This window comes from Ornithodoros turicata, chromosome 3 (genome assembly GCF_037126465.1).
Source record: "Ornithodoros turicata isolate Travis chromosome 3, ASM3712646v1, whole genome shotgun sequence".
Taxonomy (NCBI): Eukaryota; Metazoa; Arthropoda; class Arachnida; order Ixodida; family Argasidae; genus Ornithodoros; species Ornithodoros turicata.
The window spans coordinates 17,983,854-18,010,053 of record NC_088203.1 but is presented as its reverse complement, the minus strand read 5'-3'; the positions used below and the strand labels follow the sequence as shown (position 1 = coordinate 18,010,053).

Here is a 26,200-nt window from a genome sequence, read left to right as displayed (position 1 = left end):
CTCTCATGTTGCCTGTCTTGGCGGCATTACAAACTCCAACGTACGAGAAGTTATTCTCGGAAGTTAGGACTACATCACTCTCGGCAGCTTATTCGTTGCAACGATGAAGCGACCCTTTGAAATACTCGTCGTGGTGATGACGATTGTTGTTCAACTAAATGGTAAGCATTGTCCTTCTTAAGACTAGTTGAAAGAAAGACAGATCTGTTCAGCAGTGTGTATTCTACAATGCGATGTGTTGTGGTGTGCTACGCACATAACATTATTTTTTTTAAAGACGATGATGATATGTCTTCTCTTGAATTTGCATCATACCATATATAGACGGCAGGTATATGTGGGCAGCTTTCAGTGCAGGCATAATTTGATCAGGTTCATTCAAGTTCAGCAAGCTCTCAGGTTCATTAAGCCTCTGCAATTTAGGTTATAGTTTCGTCGAATGGGGGGGGGGGTGATGTGTACGCCAGGTACGTAAACAAGGGGTAAACGTAAACCACGATCATTCCTTGAGTCCGAGGGAAATTTGCACAATAGACAAAGACAAACCGGACAGAGTTGCCCACCCTGTTCGAATTTTTTTGTCTCTTGGGCAAGTTTCCCTCACACTCAAAGTATTATGCTTCCCACATCGAATCTACACCAGCTCGCTCGTTGCCCATCTTGTATGTTCAAGGAGGATCGGTTATCTGACTGTTGTTTCCGTATACAGGAGGTCAAACTGTAAAATATGCATGAGTAACACAAAAGGCTGAAACGCCTTAGGCTCCAAAACCTGTAATCAAGTGTGTATCTGCAACATACGATAATCTAGCATGTAGCAGTGAGCGTGGGTTATGTATTCAAAGCCGTAATGCAGTCATTTGAAGTACACCTACTACCGTCAAGCTCAAGTATTGTGGTGAGCAATGCGCTTATCGCCAAAGGAAAGCCTTCGAGATATGTATGGGGCTCATGATAGTTCTCATGCAGGGAATATCTGCGGGCCTTCATACGCAGCATAATGCATATGATATATTACAAAGAATGCCAATATTTTTCGACATAAAAAAATAAAGCTGAGGCTGTTCAGGGCTGCGCTTGTGCAATATTTCTTAGATAACGCCCTTTGAAATTGAATCGATGACAAAGATCTCGCGGTTACGACCATTTACGGAAACCACTTCTAATGTCTCAACATTTCGTCGTATTTATTAGCTCCAGGCGCCTATCAGTGTACAGCGCAGAAGATGTTCTCGACCTTTGTAGAAACAGTATGCTTTGGTTGGTGACTCGATGTGACTCAATGTCTTTAGTGTGAAAGAGGAAGTATTAGCCAGTCAAATTTCACTAAGTCAAAGCAGTGCAATAGATCGTCCTCACTGCTTCTTCGTCACATCAGACATAGACAGCTGTTAACATTCAGCAACATAACATCGGCAGCGTCACTTAGACTGTTAAGCAACATTGATCCACAAGTGAATCAACTGGCTAGTGATAGCGGGAACGCTTCCTGCATCAATACATAACTGAATTCCCGCAGAACTGACTCATTTTGCCTAGTTATACGAGGGGTGTTCAAGTCAAACCGAGACTTTTCATTTTTCGTAAGAGTAAAATGAATTTACAGGCGAGAAAATAGCTTTAGTTTTCAACGTAATCTTCAGCGGCACTAATGCACTTGTCCCAGTGTTTCACGAGGGCTTGGATGCCAGCAGCGTAGAAATCCTTACCGGCGCGTAGCCATGATCGAACCGCATTCTTGATCTCGGCGTCGCAGCTGAAGTGGCGGCCCCCAAGGAACCGCTGGGGGCGACGTCTGGACTGTAAGAAGGATGTGGCAGCAACTCCCAGCCAAGTTCCTGTAAGGTGCGTGTCGTGAGATGCGCGGTATATGCGGGCGTGCATTGTCCTGTAGGAGGAGGACTCCTTTGGTGATGAGGCCCCGGCCACTTTTGCTTCAGCGCCATATGCACATTCCTGAGAACCTGGCAGTAATATGCACTATTGATGGTGGTACCACTGGGCAGAAAATCAACATGAACAACGCCAGCCTTGTCCCAGAAAACCGTGGCCATGACCTTACCCGCAGACGGGGTGCTTCGGAACTTCTTGGGGAGCTGGCACTGATGTACGGCCGTCTCGGAACCGTTTGCACTACTCAAACGCTTTGCTGCGGCTAAGTGTATCGTGACCATATAGAGCCTTGAAGTCTTCTGTGAATTTCAGATGACTTTACGCCTTTATTCACGAGAAACTTCATGACAAATCGCTGTTCGATGTGCGCGCTCACCTCGCTGTCTGTCCACACGTGTTCTTTGTTTTGCACAAACTTTGGACCACCACGTGGTGAACGCGAATGCCTGTCGCGTGTGAAAATAACGAAACAGAAGTAGCGCGAGCCATTTGTACGCTCAGGAGACAGAAATTCCCGGTTTGACTTGAACACCCCTTGTATTTGTGTGTTTTCTATTCTTGTTATAAGTAATTCAACAGTATCTTACTCATAATAACTCTCACAGCTCTCGACTCTTGTCCGGAAGTGACCTGTCCAGATGGTTGCGAACGCGAGACAGGAGCTCAACAGCACAGATGCCCGTGGTGCGTTTGTCATCCGATTGCAGGTAGGGCACACTCCATCCTGGGATAAACCCCCGACATCGATATTCCATTTCGTTTCTTTTTCATTTTTTGTTCATGCTTCATAAACGCTACTGTAGCAGGGTTTAGAGTATGAGCAGATCCTAATCTACATGCCCGCTACGGAGACTGTCCAGTAGACATGCGCGAACAGTCGTTTTCCAAACCGAAGAGAATACCTGATCGCGGTGGTGGTGGAGGTGGTGGTGGTACAATGTTCAAAGGAAGAAGATTGAGAGAATACTTGCAAAACCTAATGAATATACCCACACGCGCTGCCAACTCATACACGCACATACAGTGGATGATGATGAGGTGGGCGATTGAGCGCCGCTGAGGCGGTACACTGCCCTATTGCACATAGGGAACGGATGAGGGGATTATGATGGGGGGTGGGGGGCACTTTCAGAGATCCGTCACCAGATCGGTGGAGCGCAAGTACTCCGCAAGAAGGCGAAGGCCTTGCATCTGGTGGGCATCGTTCGACCACGGTCCGAGGATCATCGCGAGGTTGAACGGCCGTTTGTCAATACGTTGCATACAAACTTCCATCAGTGACGCGCTGCCAAAACGAAGTAAAGACAACGGGGAACACGCGAACACCACGGCTTTTTTCATTCGGTAAATAACAATGATTCTGTAATACTGCTTAAAGGGGCCACTAAAATGCAAAAACTACTTGCTCTCAAATGAAATTCCGTGTTCGAATTAGTATAACACAAGGAAAATTGGTTCACACAGCGCTACCGTTTAGAAGAAAAACGCAGCGAAAACAGAGCCGTCTTTGGCTGCAACAAATGGTATCCACAAGAAGCGACGATTGGCGGCATCCAATGAGACAGCAGGACAGGCACGCGCTTACCTATCGTAGCCGTGGGGATTTGGAACGGGTCCGATCATAGTGTTCCTTATATGCGGAGCATGATGCGCACTGCTTCACTTTCAATACAGACTCACTGAGTTGTAGGCTACAACAGTTCTCGCAAATGTTCCATTGACAACATTTATTTTCACGTCCTTCGGATAGTGAGCCCATTCGGCTTCGCAACGCGCACTATGTTTTTCGTCGGCACTGCTCCATGGCGTGGCACGCGCAGCATGGACTAAAAACACCGATGCACGAGTTGAAACGACGTTCACTGCTTACCGCCGAAGCAAGAAAGTGTCCCGTATATTTTTTGATTGTAGCTTCGTAACGGAATCAAAGTTTTGAATTATGACAACAAGTACGGAATTAACATAGCGTGGAACGTGATTTGAAGTGAACTTGTTTTTGCATTTTAGTGCCTCTTTAAGTCTGGGACTAAACATGTTAGATAGAGTGACGGTAACTAATTTACGTTTACCCTGGATAGCTGATGAGTCAACTGAGCCACCCAATATTGCCAAGAACTCGGAGGCTTACAAACGCTAGCAAGCCCTTTAGCTTGCTGCTGAAGGGCTTGATATCGTTTATAAACCTCTGAGTGGCGCTGCAAGCGGTTCACAAGCGGAGTTGTGGTATTCGGCCGCAGACTTATGAGCAGATACAGTGGCAAGGCATTGGAAAAACTGGCTGGCCAATATTGGTTCCCATTATCGGTCCAATATAGGGCATGTCGCAGTTGCCATATTGGGACAATATTGGCAATATTGGTTTCTAATATTGAACTAATATTGTGCTGCTTGGGCAATATTAAGCGGCTAGCCTGGCTTTGGGTGATGCTACTTTTGGTTAGTTTATTTTCACTGTTCACGCATGTTATTCCGCACTGCTCCAGAAGTGTTTCATGTTTCTCAGCTGTCAAATTATGCACCATGCCAAATTGTCATCACCTATTTTCATTATGCAGCGTGATATGTTACCCCCAGTCAGAGGAAAAAATATAATTGAATGAAACGACAGAATCAGTTGCCAGTGCCTTCCAAATCATTGGGCACTTAGCGGGGTATTAAAGTACAAAAATTTATCCTCGCGAAATCAAGAATGCTGTTACCTTGAGAGCAATACAGAAGGGACGGGTGTCATTCGTTGCGTTGTCCGTGATTTATGATCAATAGAAAAAAAAGCAATTTATACTTTCCCTCTTCCGGCAGTGCTGAGCGGCCTGTCATTGACTTCCTCAAAGGCCCTCCCGCGATGACTGGGCAAATCTGTTTTGAGGCGACCAATGAGAGGGCATGCCGCATTGCCGCCCATCTTGAGAAGGAGGGAAAAGAGAAAGCGGTTTCGTTCGGGTATACAGTGTTGTACCCGTTACCGAAAATGGTATCGCGATACCGATACTCGTTACTTGAGTAAAAAGTATCGAAATACCGATAACGATACTTCTTTTTTAAAGTAACGAATACCGCTACCGTTACTAAAAAAAAGTAACGCGATACTTTGCCCGATACTTTTGTTTGAAACACGAAGATGATGCAACATAGAAATACTGTATCGCTTACGTAAACAGTTTTGCAGTAAAAAGACAGCAGACTTTTATCAATAGCTCGTTCTGCAACTCGTCTTCTGCCATCCTTTCAGGCCGTGGTCTCTCCGGCAGTTGGCAGAGACCAGTATGACAATTACGTTAGTGTCAGGCCCACACACCCTGGAGTCCGATTACCAAGGAATCCTATCCGAAGTTAACAATACCACAGTACACGTGAGCGTGACTCAGTGCGACACGGCAGCTAAGCAGTGGAATCCAGAGCGTACTGTCAATGACTTGACCTCTGTTCGTTGACCTCAACTCTTTTGTTGTGGTTATTTTCTCCAGTTTCTAAGAAAAGCAGTGAACATGTGTTTGGTATAGTAATTCTATAATTCCGGTTACGGAGCACTTGGACATGTCCACAGGCTTCTTGTCGAGGGCTAGGCGAACCATTGACAATGAACAAGAGTGAGAAATGTCGTCGGTGAAGAAAGGGTGGGGCACTAAAAAGTATCGGTATCGGTAACGATACGGAGACCGCGTTACCATAAATTTGTAACGGAAATACTCTTCCGATACCAATTTTAAAAAGTATCGCGATACGCACTCCGATACTGAAAAAGTATCGATTACAGTAACGGCGTTACTTGTAACGGCGATATGTACAACACTGGGTATAAATCAGGAATGGCAGAACGGATGATGCCCGTTCCTTTTTTATTGCTCTTCAGGTAACTGCTCCTGTCCTTCCGCAAGCAGAAATTGTCGCATCTTGGTGTCTCCCTAAGGCGGTGCATCACCACTGACGCTCTATGGGAATCCCCATACATTTTTCAACTCCCGTAGCGCCGCGAAAATTTGGTTGATCTCCGTGCAACTGCTTTTAAATGGAAGAGGATGCTTAGATCTAGTGCCTGATCGAAGCAGATTTTGCGTTTTACACTCAGAAATTTTTATATCGTCGTCGAAAGGGTTGGGAAAAGCTATATTTCGAGGTTCCGCTCGCTTACAAAATAGAGTCGCCCAAAATCGAAAATCTGGCTCGATCACGCACTAGAAAAACATATCAAGAACCAATATCAACAAAATGTTTTCATCTATGTTAAGCCGTTGACTCGGCACACGAGTTTTTGTCAGGTAGGGTAATCCGTGGAGTACGCCGGTTCAGAATGGGCAGCGCAGTGCTGCCATATCTCATCGAGTGTGTCGTCACAAGCAACAACAATTTGACCGCTGGAAATGATATACCGCTGCACGTGGCCGGAGGACGACGAGGCCGACGTTGACCGACTCGGGAGCACGAGCACGGGCAGCGTAGCCCAGCCCCAAATTTTGTTTATTGTTTGTTCAACGATGCTCATTTTCTCGGGGGAACAGCAGATGAAACTTTGTCTCGCAGCCACAAAAATGTCGAAGGATCATGCTTGCAAAAAAATAGTGGTGCAGGATAGGTTATACAGTGAAATCTTTTCTTTTACACTGGATGCCGGGAACCTGGCAGCGCTTTTAGCACTCATCCAGTAGGATGACAACGGGAAGGGGGGTCTGTTGTTTCATGGGGCAACTTTACAATAGTTATTTGAACCGCACTGGGTATCCCCTCGTCCGATGTAGTGGTTAGGAGCGCGGATCAAGTGCGGTCTCTTAGACTGTAAGCATTTGGAATTTCGGGCGGCGGATGGACCTGGTTGGGGCAGATTTCAGACACGTCCATATCGTTTAGTGTACAATAAAGTACAGCGGACAATTTGATGGGCAAGTGTGCAGATATGCTCCGGCTGAGAAAAGTTATTCAGGATCGAAGTTGAATCAGAATGGAAGCTGAAATGAAATCGGAGCACTTGGGACCCAGGTCGAAGTACGGTAAATAAATGGATAGAAATGTTGGCTCCCTCAGATTGGGAAATGAATCTCAGCGTTACGTCGTCATGAGCACTGGGTTGGCAGAAGCGTCAAAAACCGGCGGCACGGCAAACCCACAGTGCCGTCTTCCTCACACCGTTACACAATGAGGGCGTCAGGGCGGACACTGATGAACGTGAGCATATGATGCCAGTAATACCTTAGTGGTACCTCAGAAAGTTATACATGTGTAGTTGCTCGCACGATGAAGCAAAGATTAGAACACCTGAATGAACCAATGGCTACAAGACAACCCCGCAGGAGCCAACCTCCTCCTCCTTCCCTGGCCGCCACCCAGTCACCACCTGAACCACGGCTCCTCTAAGCGCGGAAGGCGACACCGCCGCTGAGCCCAGGAGCCCACAACCGCTCCCACCTTCGCGAAAGAAGTTCCCCCTGACCTGGACACAGTGACCATTGCCATGGCAGCTGCCCTTGCCTCTACAAGACCCGTTCCTCCTGTCTCTCTGCTTTCCACGGCAGCTTCCCACACCCCTTTCACAAGCGTGTGAAACGTGAAACATACCGCTGACTTGGCTGGGAGACCTCACCGTTTTTCTCTTACACCTCCTACCTTCAGATCTACGTCATGTTGTCAAACCATTGCTGAACCAACTGAACGTTGTTTCTACTCCCTCCTTACCGGCGGTTTCGCCGTGTCAGCGGCTCGTTTTGCGCTCAATAATGAGTAGTATGTCCTCGGGCGTAACCTCCCAGAGTGCCACGTCCGCACCAACAAGCGTGGTACTCTTCAGTGCCAACTCGCGGACTCCGTTGTCTCATTACCTGCGCTGTGGCCAGGAACACCTTCGTCACTCGTCCTGCATTACAGTCCTTCGTGTTACTCCATCCAGCAGTGTGGCAGCGTTCCGAAAGTCTTCCCCCGCTACCGCGCCGTCCGCCAGGCACGCCACCACACTCCGAGGTGGGCTGGTCTCAGCTTGTCGAGTTGCAGTACCGAGTACATCGACGCGAAGGGACACGGTCATACCGAGGCTGGACTTTCATACAAATGTCTTTTTCTTGTGCACGCTATGAAACCATTAGTTTTTCCAGGGGATCTTTGCTGCCTTATGGATACATGAAAACACATGTGCAATTGTTCGTGCAATTTGACGTCGCTTTGACAGCAGCGAAGTGATTTCAGATGACTGAATATTTTGGGCTTTAGCTACACGTCAATATTTTGGGTTTTAGTTACATGTCAGTATTGCGGGCTTTCGTTGCATGTCAATATTGTGGGCTTTAGTTACATGTCAATATTTTGGGTTTTAGTTACATGTCAGTTATGTGAGCTTTAGTTACATGACAATGTTTTGGGCTTTAGTTACATGTCAACGTTTTGGCCTTCAGTTACATGTCAATATTTTGGGTTTTAGTTACATGTCTATATTGTGGGATTTAGTTACATGTCAGTATTGTAGCCTTTAGTCACATGTCAACGTTTTGCCTTTAGTTACATGTCAATATTGTGGGCTTTAGTTACGTCTGTATTCACTAATGCATCTGTTCAGTAGCTTCAAGGCGCTCGGAATCTATCACCCATTCAGTTGTGCACTTGCGGACATGGAAGTCGTTTCTGAACGCAGAAAAGGACTGCGCAGTGAAATAACACTGCACTGCACTCTTAGAAATGAACTTCACCGCATAGCACGCTCGTAGCCAACCATAATCTCAAATGATATCGTTATCTTCCCTTATTTGTTGAAAACGGGAGGCGTACGCCTTTTTTGTGACAATTATGAACAGCATAAGTGTCACAAAAAAGGCGTACGCCTCCCGTTTTCAACAAATCGGCGCAGATAACGATATCATTCGAGATTATGGTTGGCTACGAGCATGCTATGCAGTGAAGTTCATTTTTAAGAGTGTGCAAAATGTGCACACTAAAGGGTGTGGCTGACACTGAGGTTCCACCAAGCATCGGACAAGATCATATAGACGTGAACACCGCTGTAGTTTTGGGAGTCCTCTCTACTGGAGCGCGATATTGAGCCCATGCTCAGTTCTGTGCCGCGCCCTCGTAATCGACCTCGATTACTTTGTGTCTCGCCTGTCAGTTGTCGTTATGTGAAGAAGGCGTGATAAACAGACGTGAATGCCACCGGCCCTCAACCAATAATCGAGCACTTGGTCCTGCACTCTTCATGCTTTATCTATACGTTATCACGAAGACTGCAGGATCAAGAGCTTGACTATCGGTTGAGGGCGCGTGACATTCATGCCTTCTTCACGTAACGCCCAATGACAGGCGAGACACAAAGTAATAGACGTCGATTACTTTGACGAGAATATAGGGCCCCTGCTGTCAGCACACTGCAGCAATTAAGAACAATTTTTGAAAGCAAATTAACGATCGCTTGTTTCTTCGTTACATTACTTTTAAAATGGAAAATTACTATAATGTTCAGAGGGTAGCGATGTGACTTTTCCCTCAACCCACACTCATCGGATCGCCAAATGTTTGTTGTTCCAGATCGAAATGAGTGTACCTAAACAAAATCCAAAACAATGGAAATAATCGTAGTTTGCCATTAATTCCAGCCAGGAAGACACTGGAGAAATTCGAGCAACGCCATTGTCCGAAGGAACTGGTGGAATTCGTCAAGACACAGAGCGGACATCTCAAGGAGCACGTCTTCAAGCTTTCCGACACTGTACGGCAACAGAAAGTTTTGCTGAAGAACTTTGGAAAATTGCACGTCCCACGTAGGTGTCCCCAAGCTATTTCTCGCCTTTTCTTTTCTTGTGTGCCGTGGTGCTGTCGGAGCAGGGTTTTCGCCCTCACCAATTGTGGAGCGCACCTGAGTACGGCGCAGTCTCTATATTCTTTTAAAACAGAACTTCACCACAAAACACGCCCCTAGCCGACCATCCTCCCGGATGACGTCGTTGTCTCCCGTTTTCTTCTCGATCAAAACGCTATGCGTACGCCCTTTTTTAAAATTTATGTAGTTACGCTAATTGTCACAAAAACGGCGTTCGCCCTGTGTTTTCCACGAATGAGAAGTGATAATGCTATCATTGAGTGCAATGGTTTGCTTTCAGCGTGTCACGTGATGATTTACGTTTTAAGAATGTAGACGCTTTGCTGACAACCGGAGAAACGTGGACTGCACGTATTCTTAATACCTCTGTCATACGTGCAGTCATGAATGACCATTGAAACCGATGGCAATTGAACATGCGCGTAGCACCACCTAGCGTGCAACGCGTCAACGTCTCAAAGGGCATTGGGTCCCATGTCCCCTGACAGGTTAACACGTTACACGCTAGGTGGCGCAGCGCGCATATGCAATGGCCATTGGTGTCAATGATGATTGGAAACTGCCGACACACTCTAAATTCATCGCGTAGGACGCTTGCGCCAATCATTGCCACGGATGATAGGGTATCGATTCGAAGAGGGAGAGGCATACGCTTTTTGTGAAAATTTTAATATATCCAAAGTGCCACAAAAAGGCGTACGCCCTCTTTGTCTTCCAATCATTAGCGATAAACCTAACATTCGTGGCAGTGGTTGGTGCACAGTGTGATATGCGGCGAAGTTCTGTTTTCAGAGTGTATATGACGGAGGTGTCACTCCCCTCGAAGTAGAACATCACCACATAACTCATCTGGGGCCTCGAACAAAATGTTCAGTCCCTCGAACAGAATAGTCATCACTCCTCTTTGACAGAATGAGCAGGGAATACGGCCTTCTTGTGACGGCGAATATAAATACGCAAGTGTCACACACACAAAAAAAGGCGTACGCCCCCCGTTTCATTCGGGCGATGGTTGGCTCGGGCCGCGTCATGCCGTGGAGTTCTGTTTCGAGAGTCAAACAGTTAGTTGAGGTGCGTCATCCTGGCATACAGGACATCATACAGAATCACCGACCCTCTCTTCCCACGAAATATATTCCCGGTGTCATGCAGACAATGCTGCATCGATTACGCACGGGATCTGCGTTCACGAACTCGCAACTGTTCAAGATCTGCTCCAGGGAGGACTCCAGTTCCAGACACTGTAATCATCCGGAGACTATCGCGCATATCCTGACAGAATGCCGTGCATACCATGCTATGCGGTAAACTCATCTTCCCCACGCCAGGCCTGGTATACTGACGGACGTCCTCTTCCCCGAATGTTCTTAGGCGGAACGACTTTCAAAAACTCGCGGTCTCCTGCGCTTTCTTCAAGAAACGGGCCTAGCGGAAAGACCACTCTAGTGCACCTCTCACCTACTGTGTGCCTCCGTCCCATCAGTATCGGTCATCCTGCCTATGCATCACTTTGAAGTCATCAACTCCCCTCTCTCACTTTCCGTTCTTTTTTTTTCTTTTTTTTTTTGCTATAGTCGTGACGATGCCCACTTGAGTGCGGTCAACAACGGCAAGCTACCTCGACACCCCCCTCTGTTTCGAGAGCGTGCATGTAGATACCACAGCGTGAGGAATAACGCGTAGGTCGATCGCGCCATCGATTTTGGTAATCGATTCTTAGAACAGAAATTATGCTGCCGCTTGCTCCCACTCTCGAGGAGCGTCATATGGGAAATGGAATCGGTTATTGGTCGGTCAACGTACTCAAAATGAACGAGAGAGAAAAAAAAACAACAGAAGATATTTACGCGTCGCGGAAACTACACGAGTAGAAAGCGCCGGCAAGAATTTTCGACGACCTGAACGTATTGCCAATGTTACATGGGAGAGGTATCACGCTTAGAATGTTGTTAGAAAGACAGGAGCCCTCTAATCGTATAAGCCAAGTCTCCTGTTTAATAGGTTGTATCAATCGAAATTTCATGACGTTCGTAAAGATAAGGTGGTAAAAATGCCATGTAGGAGCTAACGAGCACCGTACAGCAAGCCCTACGACATATTGCACGGGGCAATAATACAGGGCTCTACGCAAGCTGAGCTTTTGTCCGCTCCCGTCCTGCTTGTTTTCCTATGTGTGTGTTCTTTTTTTTCTGTTTTCGTACACTGCGTCGTATCTGATGCTAACATGAGAGACAGACACCTCACCGTAATCGCTTCACACACTTGACAGGATCGCAATGAATTTTTCCATGTATCTTTCGAAAGATCCTACAGGAACTACTTCCGTAGTGCCCTGTCCGTTTGTTTCACACAAATAGCACAGAAATGCCCTTGCAGCATACCAGTCATTTCCTCATTCCACTAAACTGTTAATCGTCTGCAGCAGAAATCCCTACCACGGGCAGGAAGCAGTGTCCCACCCCGATCTGCAATACCAACTGCACTCTGGTCACCGGTGACCACGGATGTCCGGACTGTGAGTGTCCACCAACTCACTGCCCGAGGAAGAAATGTCCTCCGGGATGTCACAGAGAAACGGGCATCCTCCATGACCGATGCCCAGAATGCGTGTGCGAAGGCAAGTATACGAAAACATCGTTTTACACGTTCGCTATTTGTGTTATACCGTATTCCTTGCACATCCAAACTAGCGGAAATGCAAGTGGTGCATGCACTGCAATGCGCGACTCCGCTGTGCGCACCGAACTGCACCCTGGTTACCGGTGACCACGGATGTCCGGACTGTGAGTGTCCACCGACTCACTGCCCGAGGAAGAAATGTCCTCCGGGATGTCACAGAGAAACGGGCATCCTCCATGACCGATGCCCTGAATGCGTGTGCGAAGGCAAGTATACGAGAACCTCGTTTTACACGTTCGCTATTCGTATTATACCGTATACCTCGCACATCCAAACTAGCGGAAATGCAAAGGGTGCATCCACTGCAATGCGCGACTCCGATGTGCGCACGGAACTGCATTCTGGTTACCGGTGACCACGGATGTCCGGACTGTGAGTGTCCACCGACTCACTGCCCGAGGAAGAAATGTCCTCCGGGATGTCACAGAGAAACGGGCATCCTCCATGACCGATGCCCTGAATGCGTGTGCGAAGGCAAGTATACGAGAACCTCGTTTTACACGTTCGCTATTCGTATTATACCGTATACCTCGCACATCCAAACTAGCGGAAATGCAAAGGGTGCATCCACTGCAATGCGCGACTCCGATGTGCGCACGGAACTGCATTCTGGTTACCGGTGACCACGGATGTCCGGACTGTGAGTGTCCACCGACTCACTGCCCGAGGAAGAAATGTCCTCCGGGATGTCACAGAGAAACGGGTATCCTCCATGACCGATGCCCAGAATGCGTGTGCGAAGGCAAGTATACGAGAACCTCGTTTTACACGTTCGCTATTCGTATTATATCGTATACCTCGCACATCCAAACTAGCGGAAATGCAAAGGGTGCATCCACTGCAATGCGCGACTCCGATGTGCGCACCGAACTGCACCCTGGTTACCGGTGACCACGGATGTCCGGACTGTGAGTGTCCACCGACTCACTGCCCGAGGAAGAAATGTCCTCCGGGATGTCACAGAGAAACGGGTATCCTCCATGACCGATGCCCTGAATGCGTGTGCGAAGGCAAGTATACGAGAACATCGTTTTACACGTTCGCTATTTGTATTATACCGTATTCCTTGCACATCCAAACTAGCGGACACGCAAACGGTGCATCCACTGCAATGCGCGACTCCGATGTGCGCACCGAACTGCACCCTGGTTACCGGTGACCACGGATGTCCGGACTGTGAGTGTCCACCGACTCACTGCCCGAGGAAGAAATGTCCTCCGGGATGTCACAGAGAAACGGGCATCCTCCATGACCGATGCCCAGAATGCGCGTGCGAAGGCAAGTATACGAGAACCTCGTTTTACACGTTCGCTATTCGTATTATACCGTATACCTCGCACATCTAAACTAGCGGAAATGCAAAGGGTGCATCCACTGCAATGCGCGACTCCGATGTGCGCACGGAACTGCACTCTGGTTACCGGTGACCACGGATGTCCGGACTGTGAGTGTCCACCGACTCATTGCCCGAGGAAGAAATGTCCTCCGGGATGTCACAGAGCAACGGGTATCCTCCATGACCGATGCCCTGAATGCGTGTGCGAAGGCAAGTATACGAGAACATCGTTTTACACGTTCGCTATTTGTATTATACCGTATTCCTTGCACATCCAAACTAGCGGACACGCAAACGGTGCATCCACTGCAATGCGCGACTCCGATGTGCGCACCGAACTGCACCCTGGTTACCGGTGACCACGGATGTCCGGACTGTGAGTGCCCGCCTACACACTGTCCACGGAAAAGATGTCCACAGAACTGCCACAGAGAGACAAGGGTTACAGGAAATCGGTGTCCAGAATGTGTTTGCGATGGTACGTATATGTAATTTCTGCTATCCTCCCAGAAGCCAACATATGCTGAGCACAGCCTAACGTCAGCTCTATGACACTTCTTCAGAACTTGGCCCATCACTGTGCACGTGGTTGGAACTATAGTCGTGTTCAGCTAGGAAAGCTAGAAGCTAGGAAAGCACTTCTCACTAGCATTTTTTGAACCAACTGTTTAATAAGCATATTAAAATGCACCATGCGAAGTAATACTATCAACAGGTACATAAATATCGCAGAATTCGGTTTTGAAAATCGCGACCGTGCGCAACGGTGGCAATACCCGGAACGAGCCGTCGAGCCGCTTGCGTCATTTTGACGTCAGAAAGGTGGATCCCCTGATTGGTTTCGAAGAACGTCGTCTGCTATTTTTCACTCGGAACCCCGCTGCAACGGTGGAAGAAGTTTCCTTTGCTTTTTCTTTGGTTTATCAAATACAGTAATCGAAGACAGGTCTACAGACACTGTTCAAGGTTAGACCTTGAGATTGTAGAGGCCTCCTCATTGAACTCCACGAGCGAAGTCAACCAAAAATCGGTCAACCTCTCCCCGCTTGACCTTGCTTTCCCTAAAGGGACCTTCCGGAGTAGGTGGATTATGAAAATAAACTTCAGGTGCCAGTTGAACGCTGTTCTGTCCGTGTCTGTGTTTTGTATGCGGTTCGTTATCGTGGTGACTTTTCTTGTTGTGTTGTTGGTGGCAATACGTATAAACACAGTGCGGCACTAAGCGCTGCTTCACTTCACGCCTCGAAATGATCACTGCATGGCTATGACCACTAATTCCGTCCGCTATGTCATTATATCAATATACGCTATATCACTAATTCGCTATGATCATTAGTGCCCGTCACTTTCACTAGCAACTTTGTTAGCCATTCAGTTAATTCCTTATTCAGCTGGAGGAGTGTTCTTGTCCATACGCTGTCAGATACAATCCAGTGAAATCTATCGCAATAGGCCTCGGTGGCACATGATGGCATCAGGAGTTGAACATTCATTGCCTGAGTTACACACCAACATAGCCAAGCAGTGTCATAAGACCACCACAATTTATGGTCAACTTACCAACCATCGAGCTAAACGAGAATTGACCGATGCAGACTACAAATGTGGACGACGCAGACACGCAAGTTTGAGTTCATCCGTGCTCGGCGCCATTTGTTTTGTCACCATATAGTGCATCAGTTTTATCCACCATATAGTGACCGACAACGCCGGTAAGTTTGCGTCCGACGACATATCAGCGTGCACTGAAACAACACGCGACTAGCGTAAATTTTAGCTGACTATAAAATGCACATGTTGCGCGCGGAAAACTGCCAACGGCAAACTGTGACTAACCCACCCATAATATTGCAAGCACACAACTAACCAACCAACATGCCGCCCTGCTAAGCCAAATGGCTTCTAAATCTGTCTTTCGTTCGCTAAGGTGACTTGAACACATATAGAAAACTCCTGAATTTGAGTGGTTAAATAGTGATGTTATGTTCTTAATCGCGGCATAACATCTTACGAAGCAGCATTTCCCCTTTTCCTTGTTTCCAGAACATGAATTTCGAGAACGGGGGTTTCACGACCATGAATATCGAGACCTCCCTTATTCATCCCTAGACAGAGAGAAAGCAGGGTGAAAGGAAACGGAAAGAAAGAAAGGAAAACCAGTCAGCACTGACCCGGATAGAAGCGCGGTCGCCGCTTTCAACTTTTATTACGTCACCAATGACGTTTTTTTCTTTCTACTCCTCGTTTGACCCGGAGGAGCGAGTCGTGTGGGAACACGCGCGGCGATGTACAAGTGTCTTTTTTTCTACGAAAAACATCGCGCACAGAGAAAATTTTCGTGTTAATCATCAAGTTAAGTTACCTGCTTCCACAACGCGTTCGGAACAAAAAATTTTTGAGATGGCTTTCAGAGCTCCTTTAAGAAAGGAAAGAAATCTAGTTACAACTAGATACGCGCCGCTGGAGATAAGGAGGCGCAATAACGCGCCATGAGTAGGGGAGCGCACCTTCTACCGCAGCGTGGTGTCATGTGGCCAGTCTTAAAAGACTGTACGGAAGCAGCGTGGGCATGATGGAATACATTATCCGGCGCAGAAAGGAGCATGACCTCTCTGTGTTCCATAGGCAGACAAAGCAATTACCTGTAACATCACGGAGCCATTATTATTATTTTTTCCCTCTGAGTCCAACCATCCTATGTTTTTTCATTCCGTGTTAGCGCCGCGAAGCAACTGTGGCCATGAGTGGCGTACAGATGTGGACAGATGGAGAGAGGACAGCAGGAACGAGTGGGGGACAGGGGGGTTAGTATGCTATGCCGACTTTAGGGGGAACTGTACCGCTATTCGGGAAAGTCTTCGGAAAACCCAGGGAAAACCTCAAAGAACACAACCGAAGTAGGATTCGAACCCACCACCTCCCAGTCTTCAGCACGACCTTGGCTACCACCAACGAGCGGGACGCATTAACCTGTTCGGCCACGCCGTTGGTGCCGTCCTATCTGCGGCGCAGTAATATTTTTTGAGAACTGACAGACTAGATTTATTTTCCTTCTTAAGTTGAACACGACTATTATGCCGAAATCAGTTCTGTGCAGGAATGCTACGGTAGCTGGCGTTACGTTGTTCTGTGTACATGGTCCCGGAATATATATCGCAATGTGAACGATGTACAAACGGGTGCGGTAGGTGATGCTGGAGCTGAAGTCACTCCATCAGAGCTTCACGGTAGACCTAAAAGGGATGAGGACGACAGTTCGGAAGAGAGCTCGGAGGAGAAAACAGGTGGGTCAAACCGATGAAGCCTTGTATAGTATTGTACAGTCTTGTTCATTAAGCACTTCCCAGAAGTGAGCATGCACAAGGGATCGACTCGCTCTACCTTACTGCACTGCACGTGCTGGTAGTTTAGTGAGAGAGAGAGAGAGTGAGACAGGGAGAGAGAAAGAGGTAGAGAAGAGTAGAGTAGAAGGGAGTGCTCTGTAAACCAAGCCATGACAAACAACAACAGCAACTTTATTTTAAGATGATGAAAGGGGAGTTTCATCGCAAGAGTCGATACTCTACCCCATTCACCAACTGGTTACTTTCGTATTTTTCTTTTTTCTCGGTAGTTTAGCAGGTCTTCCCCAATCTCAGGGCAAGAGAGAGGTGCACCGAGGCATAAATATGCATAATTAGCGCATATTTAGGACATAGTTAGGGCATGGTTGGGCATATTTGGGCGTCAGTGACCAATAAAATGGCAATGCTGGATCTGTTATCACATTCAGGAACAACTCAGAGCAGGCAGAAGAGAGATACGCCCAAGAGGAGAGGCGATGACAGCTCGGAAGAAAGTTCTGAAGAAAGCTCAGAAGATAACCATGGTGAGAAATTGAAGGATGTCTCGTGTACTGCTACAGCACGTGCGCTGTATCCAAACAGCGCTCTCTTTTGGCTCGCCTCGACATAACCGTGCTTCCGAATATTGCTCGATTGCTTCAGCTTCTGCACTCAGTGTCCAAGTTCCTCTAACCTTTCGACGGGGTGATTGCGCACTTGCAGTCGTAACATTAAAAAGTAACCTTGAAACCATGATAAGAAACGGCATCGATGTACGACAAGGGACGTGAGATTACGCCAGTATCTGCTAATGTCAGTATATCAGCTTCTAAACGGTTGCTTGGCAGTACTCACCATCGGGCATGATAAGCTGCGGAAGCGATAGGGTCGACGAAGAAGAAGGAGCGGATACGCGTTGAGAGCTTGCAGCTGAATATAAGACGGAAAGAAAACCAATAATCACGTTCCAGACGAGACAGCCCCATGGGCATCACGACAGCTAACAAACTAAGAACTTTTGCTTTTCGCGAGGCTCTTAACTCTGCTGACGCTTGATGTTGGCCTTACATCCTCCCTTATTTCGAAGACATGGTTTGTCTGCCTAATGTTATCCCAATTCTCGATGTACGGGTTGTAAACAAAATAGTGGCAACATATCTGGCCCAACGCGATGTTATTGTTATATTGGACTTGCACGCAAAATACCGTTACACAACTTCAATGTAATCACCGTTGAAGCACTAGACCTTTTGCGAAATGTGGGGAATCCGTTGAACGCCGTCAGCGAGGTAGGTCTCGATTGATTGACAGTGATGGATAGGACGGAGCAGTGTGAGAAGTAAATCTACTGACACATCCTGATCGCCACGAAACGCAAGAAACCCATCGTGCACCCGTCCGATACGGTAACGCATCGTTGCAACTGGCTTCACGTATAAGCCTCGAGGACATTCCCCTGCATCTTTTCCACCAGGTCACCTGGATTGCGATCCGCAATCGCTTTTCCACCTTCGTAAAAATGTATTAGTGCGGCACCGAACACCCTTGTTCACCTCCCTGTCCAACTGCGCACACGAACAGCAGCTCGCGGTTCGCCGACTGCTTTTGATACTCCTCGTGCCGACACCGGCTCCAGCTGACACCGCTCACTGCCTGAGAGCGCATGCGCGGTATTCATCATCTGCTTCCGACAGTGTTGTTACAATAAAATTTACAACCTGCGTCTGAGGGTAATTGTCCATGCGACGTCTGCACGCAGTACACAAAGAGAGAAGCAGGGACAGCTCGGAAGAAATCCGCACGCGACCACTGCGCACCTACCGTTCGAAGCGACATCATCATTTTGGAGCTCTGAGGAAGAAACACAACACTTCCGTCCATCACCAGCCGGGTAAGTATACCACCTATAGAGTCTCGTGTTATCATGAACACAGCTGAAAACTCCACGCTCTAAGTCAGGGGTGCCGAAGTGAAGGCCTTAGGGCCTGATGTGTTCTCCTGGAGACTGCTGTACGGTCCATATGACGCAGACCTGTCGAAGTCAGACTTGTCAATATTTCAACCTTGCGGTCCTCCAAGGACACACAGTGAGAACCTGAAACCATTTCCATTTCCAATACTTCATCTAAGATCCACTTTCAACGCTTCATTTATTTGCACCTTTCCGGTTCAATTCACTTCAATTATAGACGCAATGGGACTACCTTAAGAATGCGCAACGTTTCCGTCGTTCACGTAGTTCCTCTGTCTCTCTCCCCCCCCCCCCCTCCCTGTTTCTGTTTAAGATGTAAAACCGCGGTCGTAGCAAGTTTTGTGCTGTCAGACATCGATTCCAGAGAGCACCGACACAATACTTCTTCCCCTACAACAGACTCCTCGAGTACCGAGTTCGGAAACTCATGCGCTCAAGATCTTATCTATGCGTTCACTTATTTCCCGAATTATACAAATAATTGTGAACACACTGGAGGGGTCTAATATTATACTAGAATAATGTAGAATAGCCAGCTCCAGGTTCAGAAGATGTATCAGGTTTCGTGTTATCCCATCAGAGGGTCGTCATGTGTTTGTTGTTCCTGTTGTTCTTTATTAGCAACAGAGGACACAGTAGTAGTCTGTTTTTTTTTGTGTGTGATTTGTTGATCACAAACAATAACAATTTTATTTCGATGATGATACTTGGGTGTTTCATAGTGTGGCGTTGTTGATTATATTGGCAGGACTTCGTTTTCGGAATAGTCCGCATTGATACCGCTTTTAACTTTTTTCGGTATATTAAATAACATTTATCAGTCACATTTTTGAAAGTCGATAAGTCGGCCATATCATAAGTGCACTTCGGTCCTCAATACGAAATGAGTTTGGCACTCCCTGCTTCAACAGACATTGCTAAACAGCTCAAACATGCTAAATAGATTTCTGCAAAACTTAAATGCATTCCACGATAGACCATATCCGCATTGAAATTACGCCTGAGGCTAAGCATTTCCTACATGATCATCTAAGTCATTCACACTCATGCTCACACTCACACTATGAAACGCTGATAGTAGTGGCATGCTCAGGCAGACTGACACATACAAACAGTCATGCGCGACTCTGGCGTGCATTGAAGTGCATTTACAGCTCTGCAGACAATCCTGCTGGGTTTGTTTTTGCGCTGTCACGTTTAAGAATGCGATTAGTACAGACAGGAAAGGCGTATAGAGGTTCGAAACTTGTGCACTTATCCACTTCCCAATGACTCTGCGCCTTACGCAACCGACCCTTAACTTGGAGTGCACGCATTGGACGGGAGCGTATAGAGCTCACAAAAGAGAGGATTATGGAAATTCATTTGCTCGGCCGGCTCGTGAATTGGGAAGGAACTTTTGGCATATTTCTGTCTATGTGTGAGGTGTCCCACGCTTAAAGGGGCGGTAAAGTGCGAAAACCTCACCTCGCTGAAATACACTCTAAAATTCTGCACACCCTTTTCGGTGCAAATGGAGTGCAATTTTGGGTGTAAATCGTTTTGCACACCCCTGTTACACCCTTCTGGGTAAAAAAAAAAGAAGAAAAAGAAGGAATTTTGCATGGGGGGCGTTATATGGGTGTAATAGTTACAGAGCCTGATCTTGAGGGTGTATCTGAGGCTACTGGTGTGAAAATGGTGTAACTCACGAGAATGTTTAACATTGTCGTGGAATATGAATGCCGTGTTCGCTGAGTCTTAGTTTTCCCTCCATACCAAAACCAGTAAGAAACACAGACGTTATCTTGATGGTGAGTTGATACTCCAAGGAATTCTTCACTTGTGTTTTTTTTTTTTGTGTGTGTGTGTATAATCAAATTAAACTTAGACACCTCACCCTTCGTTTTGACCGGAAGGCGAGCAGGGCTATCAAATTTGCAGTCGCTCGCAAGACCAGCAATGTATATAGTGTCTTTTTTTTCTTAGAAAGGAAATGCCTTTCTAAGCGAGCTTTTGGTTCGTTATGCCATTTATATGATGTTCCAAATTTATCACTAACTTTAAGCGTGTACATCTTTATCTGTATACCAGACCGTATATTGGTCCAATATGGCACCAGTTCGGAATTGCTATATCGGGAGAATATTTGTCCACAATGCACTACATTTCCATGTTATGCATTTACTTTGGCTGGTATGCATGATACACTCACTATGGAAAAAAGCTGCACACGTTACGCCATTGTTTCAGGGTGTTGATTGGCACCGAACATGGAATCAGTTACGGTATCACTCAGTTACACCCCAGATGGTGTCCAATTAGCACCTCTCCTGGAGGGCGTACTTCCATCTTAAGGTGTTGACTTACACCAAAAAAAGTAATCAGTTATGGTATCATCCAATTACAGCCAAGAAGGTGTATAAAATTTAAGAGTGTATGCCGTTACCTTAACACCAACACAAAAGGAACCATACTCATCCGTTGTGTCGTCCGTGATTTATGAGCGAAAGGAAAGCTCGCTTTCCCTCTCGCTCTCCTTCTCAAGAAGCAATGCGGGGAGGACTCGGATTGGGAGTGATTCTGAAGGTAAGTGGTGTGTTTCATTCCGCCAGGAGCAAGTTCCGCACTTTGGGGGCCCCTTTAAGTCCAGATAATCATCGGCATGATATGTGAAAACTGAATAGAGGGATTTCCATAAGATTTCCACAAGTAGTTAATAACTGGGAGCAGATAAAATTTGTAGAAGCAGATAGTTGTTATACAGTGAAACTCTCAAACAAGCGGCTGTTAACAACAGCAACTGGCAACTTGGAAATTTTTTACCTTACACACCTCGCACTCGAAGAAATAGTTCATGATAATGCGACACCGAATGTCAGTGTAACGCATTACTAAAACACTCATACGAGTAGTTCGTGGTCAGCCGACACACATACATACGCACATGCACATGGGCACACACACTCACAAACATAAAAAGTAAAAGCAAACAGACACCACACCGCTGCTACTCTGAACTATGGTAGATTACTAATGCTGACTGCTCCTCCGGTGACATAACGACAAACTTACGAGATGGTGGTGGTGGTGACGTTGCGCTTAGTCGCTGACATTTGCCTCGTCGGTGGGTAACATCTCCACTTGAGCAAGATAAAGATGACAATATTAAATTATCATGAGCAGGATGTTGAGACCTGAAGCGGCGTCCTGGCCGTAGTCCATTTGATGTCCGTCTTCACGTTCTTGAGTTTTCACTGTATACGTCTGATTTTAAGCTTGGTGACTTCTATGAAGACTTTTTGAAAGGACTATAGCTCCAGCTCCGAAGCGAATACCACTTTATTCGTCCGCTTGTGGTGCATGTCCTTTCCCTCTCTCTCGGCAAATAACGAACTATACATAGTTGCGCGTTCCACCGAGCCTCTAAATAAACCTTACACATCCATAGCTCCCTGGAGTTGACCGTTATCATAAATTCATCGGACGTCAGACGAGAAACAAAAAATAAAATAAAAATAAAAATAATAAAATGAATAAAAAATTCATCGTTCTCACTTCCTGTCAAATACTTCCCCAGAAATCATTGCTGATATGTTATCTTTTTGCGTATATGTCGATGTCAGAGTGATTTCCTCACTGAACTTGCGTTCGCAAGAACAGTTGTGAAATACTGGAATAGCGGTTAAAGTGCGAGCGAAATGTCGGGATAGATCTATAACAAAAGAAGCCTGAGTTGTCAGAGACAGCTGAGAAGTTTATTTGACAGACGACAATTTTCAGTAGAAGCGAAGATTTCAAGCGGGCCAGAAATATGAAGCCGCCAGCGTCCCAAAGCTCAACTGAAAGTCAGTGCCTGTTTCAGTGTCAGTTTCTACAGGAGCATATAGAGAATGTCTATCACCCATCTCTTAGTAGCAAGGGTGGTGGAGGCAATACGAGAAAGTAATTCGAATTAATTACCAAAATTAGGACTCCGAAAGGAAAAAAAATCACATCTTAATCTCCGGTTCCGTCTTACTGACTTGCGTAACTGGATATTAAGTCATAACTTCTTTCGTTCTTTTTTTTTTTTTTTTGTGTGAGTGTTTATGTATTCATAACATTGTAAACGAAATCTGTATTGATCCCATCGTCCTATGAGTTTTCACGCTCCATCTCTTATACCGTCCGAAACACACATTTGTTTTACTTAAAGGCAGGGTGTCGAACCGAACCCGAACCGAAAACCGTACCCGAACCGTTAATTTTGCCGGAACCGTACCCGAACCCGAACCGAAATTTTCATGACACTGTTGAACCCGAACCGGAGCAGAACCGTAAAAAATAATAGCGGTAACCGGTTCGCAACAAAACGGTTCGGACATAAAAGAAGTCAGCATAAGAGTTCCTCTCAATCCCAGAACGAAGACACATTGGTATCATCATCACGCGTCCACATCCGAATTTTCACCTAGCAGACAACCGAGGATATATAGTAAGTATACTCTCAGCGTCTTTTTAACACGCTGAGGCGCAGTTGTCCTAGGTGAAAAAATTGGAACCCGAGAAAGGGACAGAGGAGGGACGACCCACGCACGCGCAGCGGCGTCTACTCTTCAAATACGAGGCGCCAAGCGGACGAATGAAACAGGAATGGAGTAGGTCGGTTATGTAGCTCTATAGGACGAATATGTGATTAAGTAAGCTCCCAACATTTCCCTTTACACGTGAGCAGTAAAAATTAAACAAGTTAGAAACATGAGAAGCGGAGAAGTAGCGTACGCAGAACAGTGCCTGTTTGATTGGTCGTGGTTTTGAAAGTAAATGCAGTTCTGCTTATTGGTAGTGCAGTTGTGTCGTTCCCTTTGCCTTTGTCTTGCCTTTGCATTTGTGTTGTGGATTAACTAGTACACTGCTGTGAGCTCGGACTGAGTAAGGCTGGCAGGCTTATTTTCGACATGCTTCAGTACGGTTTCAGATCGATTCACGCTGCGAATGCAGTCTGCCGGCAAGTACCGTCGTCTATGTAACGCTGTCCATCTTATTAAGCTTCCTTTAAGTGTATCTTGCTGGCACTGCGCGTGTGAAAAAAGATATTTTAGGAACAGAAAGTAGCAGGTCTACGACGCTTCATCCATTTCTCCTTTCTCTCGCTAAAGTGAGTACCTGACCGCTAAAAACGTCAATGCAGACAACAGCGGTACGCTATTAGCCGCGCATTTCCTGATAAAAGCAGTTTTATGGAACATATAAAGTAAAAGCGGCATTTGCGGTAGTGGCATTTGCAGGGCAAGTCCAGTGTACGCCACCTGTCTGCGAGGCATACTGCACTACAAAGCCCGGACCCCATGGATGCCTCGCGTGCGACTGCCCTGACGTGTGTCCTGAAATTGTGTGTGGAGATGGTTGCCATCCTGAATACACGGAGCATCGCAAGTGTGAGCGATGTGTTTGCAATCCTCAAAGTGGTAAGTAGCAACGATCCCGTGAAATCATTGATGAAAGCCTATACCGCGTCAGCAACACTTCTTTAGACTGCAGCTATTAACAACAACAACAACAACAACAGATAAATTAATGACGATGAATGGGGAAATTGGCCACACGAGGTGCGGTCCACTACCCCAAGGCACAATGGACGGGATGAGCTGTGTCCTGATGATGAGACGATGAACGAAGCTGAATAGGGGTCGGCAGTCAGTGAAGTCAATGAGACAACATCAACAGAACGCTAGGCTGAAACACGACACACAAAAACACAGACAGCACACATATACGCAGACACATCATAGAGTAGAGAATGAGACCGGCGTCCCGGGAGTTGTCGAGAAGCATATGAACACATTTCACTTGGCATCTCGTAATCCCGACCTCTTCTCTTCGCCGTCGTTCTTGTTAACTGGTCTTCTACGTCATCTTCAGAGCGTCAAACCATGGCTGATGTCTTCTACTCGCATTGCGGAGAAGGTAGCCTGCGGACTCTGCTGATCGACTTCGTAAACCTCAAGAAGACATTGGAGATCTTGGAACGTCAGCTCAAGGAACATGACGAAGAAATTAGCAAAATCGAAGACCGCCACGGAATCACAGGTAACCGGAGCATTGATCTCGCTTGAGTCACTCAAAAAGCACGTTCATTCAACAGCTTAGGCCGTTATAGTCATCATGAGAATGCAGTGGTTCTGATGCGAAAGCTTGCGCAAACAAATTTCAGAAATAATAAATTCTCAGTTGACGTCATTTTGGCGGGGTTAAGTGCATCATGTCTTAATCACTTATTGATCTCAAGAACAGCGATTGACGGAAAGTCAACGAGTGTCAGTGTCACCAAGCATTTTCCGCCCCCGCGGGAAGTCAATGTTGTGTTTGAGAACATTGCTCGGGCATTGGTGAGGCTTAAATGTTGCTCTTGTCCAAACTGTTGATTTCAGCCTCTGCAATTTACATTGAGCATCTATTGTGTTTTTCACTATATTACGTACTTCACAACCTTGCGAACAGAACTCATGTTTGTTTTTAGAGCCAGTGGGTTCAGATCACGCACATGACCATGCCTCGTTGCATCATCATGGTCAACACCACGGTCACCACGGTCAACACCACGGCCATCATGGTAACCCCCTCGGTGATCACCACCATGATCATCACCGTGGTCACCACTAGCAACCCGTGCAGCCGGACGACAGCATCCTTCAGCACCGTGAAGGTTCAACATCCGGTACAAGACCTAACGACGTGACAACAATATTCAACATGGACAATGGCACCTTAGTTCCATATCGGTTACTGTAAAACTCTTCAGTTTGGAGCCCCCTTTTTGTTTCTTTTCGAATCGGGCACAGGATCCGTGTTCCGGGCCACTAAATTTTGCGAACTGGGGATCCTAAAATTCGTCACTTGATTGGCTTGGTTCGCGATAAGTTCGGGATTGACCTTAACCACTGTGCTGCAGAGAAACCCAAATTAGTAACCTGAGCAACCAACCGTGGAAATAATAATAATTGGACTAGAGCATAGAGACGTCTTTTTAAGCGTGAATTCTTTCTCCATATTTTTGTCCGAAATATTTGCCCTAAGTAAATTCCCGAAGCTCATGAAGAGCCGTCAACATTAAGGGTTTTACAGTATACTGTTATCATTAATGTGCGTGTGAACAGCAAACACGAATATATGGGTTATCTTGTACATGACAACCCGGTTTTAGCCTCCGCAAAGGAATAAACTTTCTTATGTAGTAAGAACCTCTA

General features: G+C 46.5%; 1 protein-coding gene across 4 annotated transcripts; it reads left to right on the top strand.

Moving 5' to 3' along the window:
• LOC135388244 (kielin/chordin-like protein) lies at positions 1 to 26,200 on the top strand. Of its 4 annotated transcripts, none has more exons than XM_064617659.1 (17): positions 1 to 161; positions 2,499 to 2,600; positions 9,459 to 9,623; positions 12,108 to 12,299; positions 12,373 to 12,567; positions 12,641 to 12,835; positions 12,909 to 13,103; positions 13,177 to 13,371; positions 13,445 to 13,639; positions 13,713 to 13,907; positions 13,981 to 14,175; positions 16,886 to 16,981; positions 17,470 to 17,565; positions 18,780 to 18,911; positions 24,230 to 24,421; positions 24,876 to 25,043; positions 25,474 to 26,200. In XM_064617659.1, exons 1-17 carry the CDS (start codon positions 104 to 106, stop codon positions 25,614 to 25,616), a joined length of 2,709 nt encoding a protein of 902 aa, XP_064473729.1. In that variant the 5' UTR covers positions 1 to 103; the 3' UTR covers positions 25,617 to 26,200. The 4 variants fall into 4 exon arrangements, with proteins under 4 accessions (XP_064473729.1, XP_064473730.1, XP_064473728.1 ...); XM_064617660.1 differs by having other exon boundaries at positions 12,105 to 12,299; positions 24,242 to 24,421; XM_064617658.1 differs by having other exon boundaries at positions 12,105 to 12,299.

Excerpts from the sequence above, each read along its gene's own strand:
- LOC135388244 (XM_064617658.1), top strand. The coding sequence starts at position 104 with ATGAAGCGACCCTTTGAAATACTCGTCGTGGTGATGACGATTGTTGTT. Across the intron at positions 12,836-12,908 it reads CCCTGAATGCGTGTGCGAAG|CGGAAATGCAAAGGGTGCAT; the intron begins GCAAGTATACGA and ends CATCCAAACTAG. Across the intron at positions 13,104-13,176 it reads CCCAGAATGCGTGTGCGAAG|CGGAAATGCAAAGGGTGCAT; the intron begins GCAAGTATACGA and ends CATCCAAACTAG.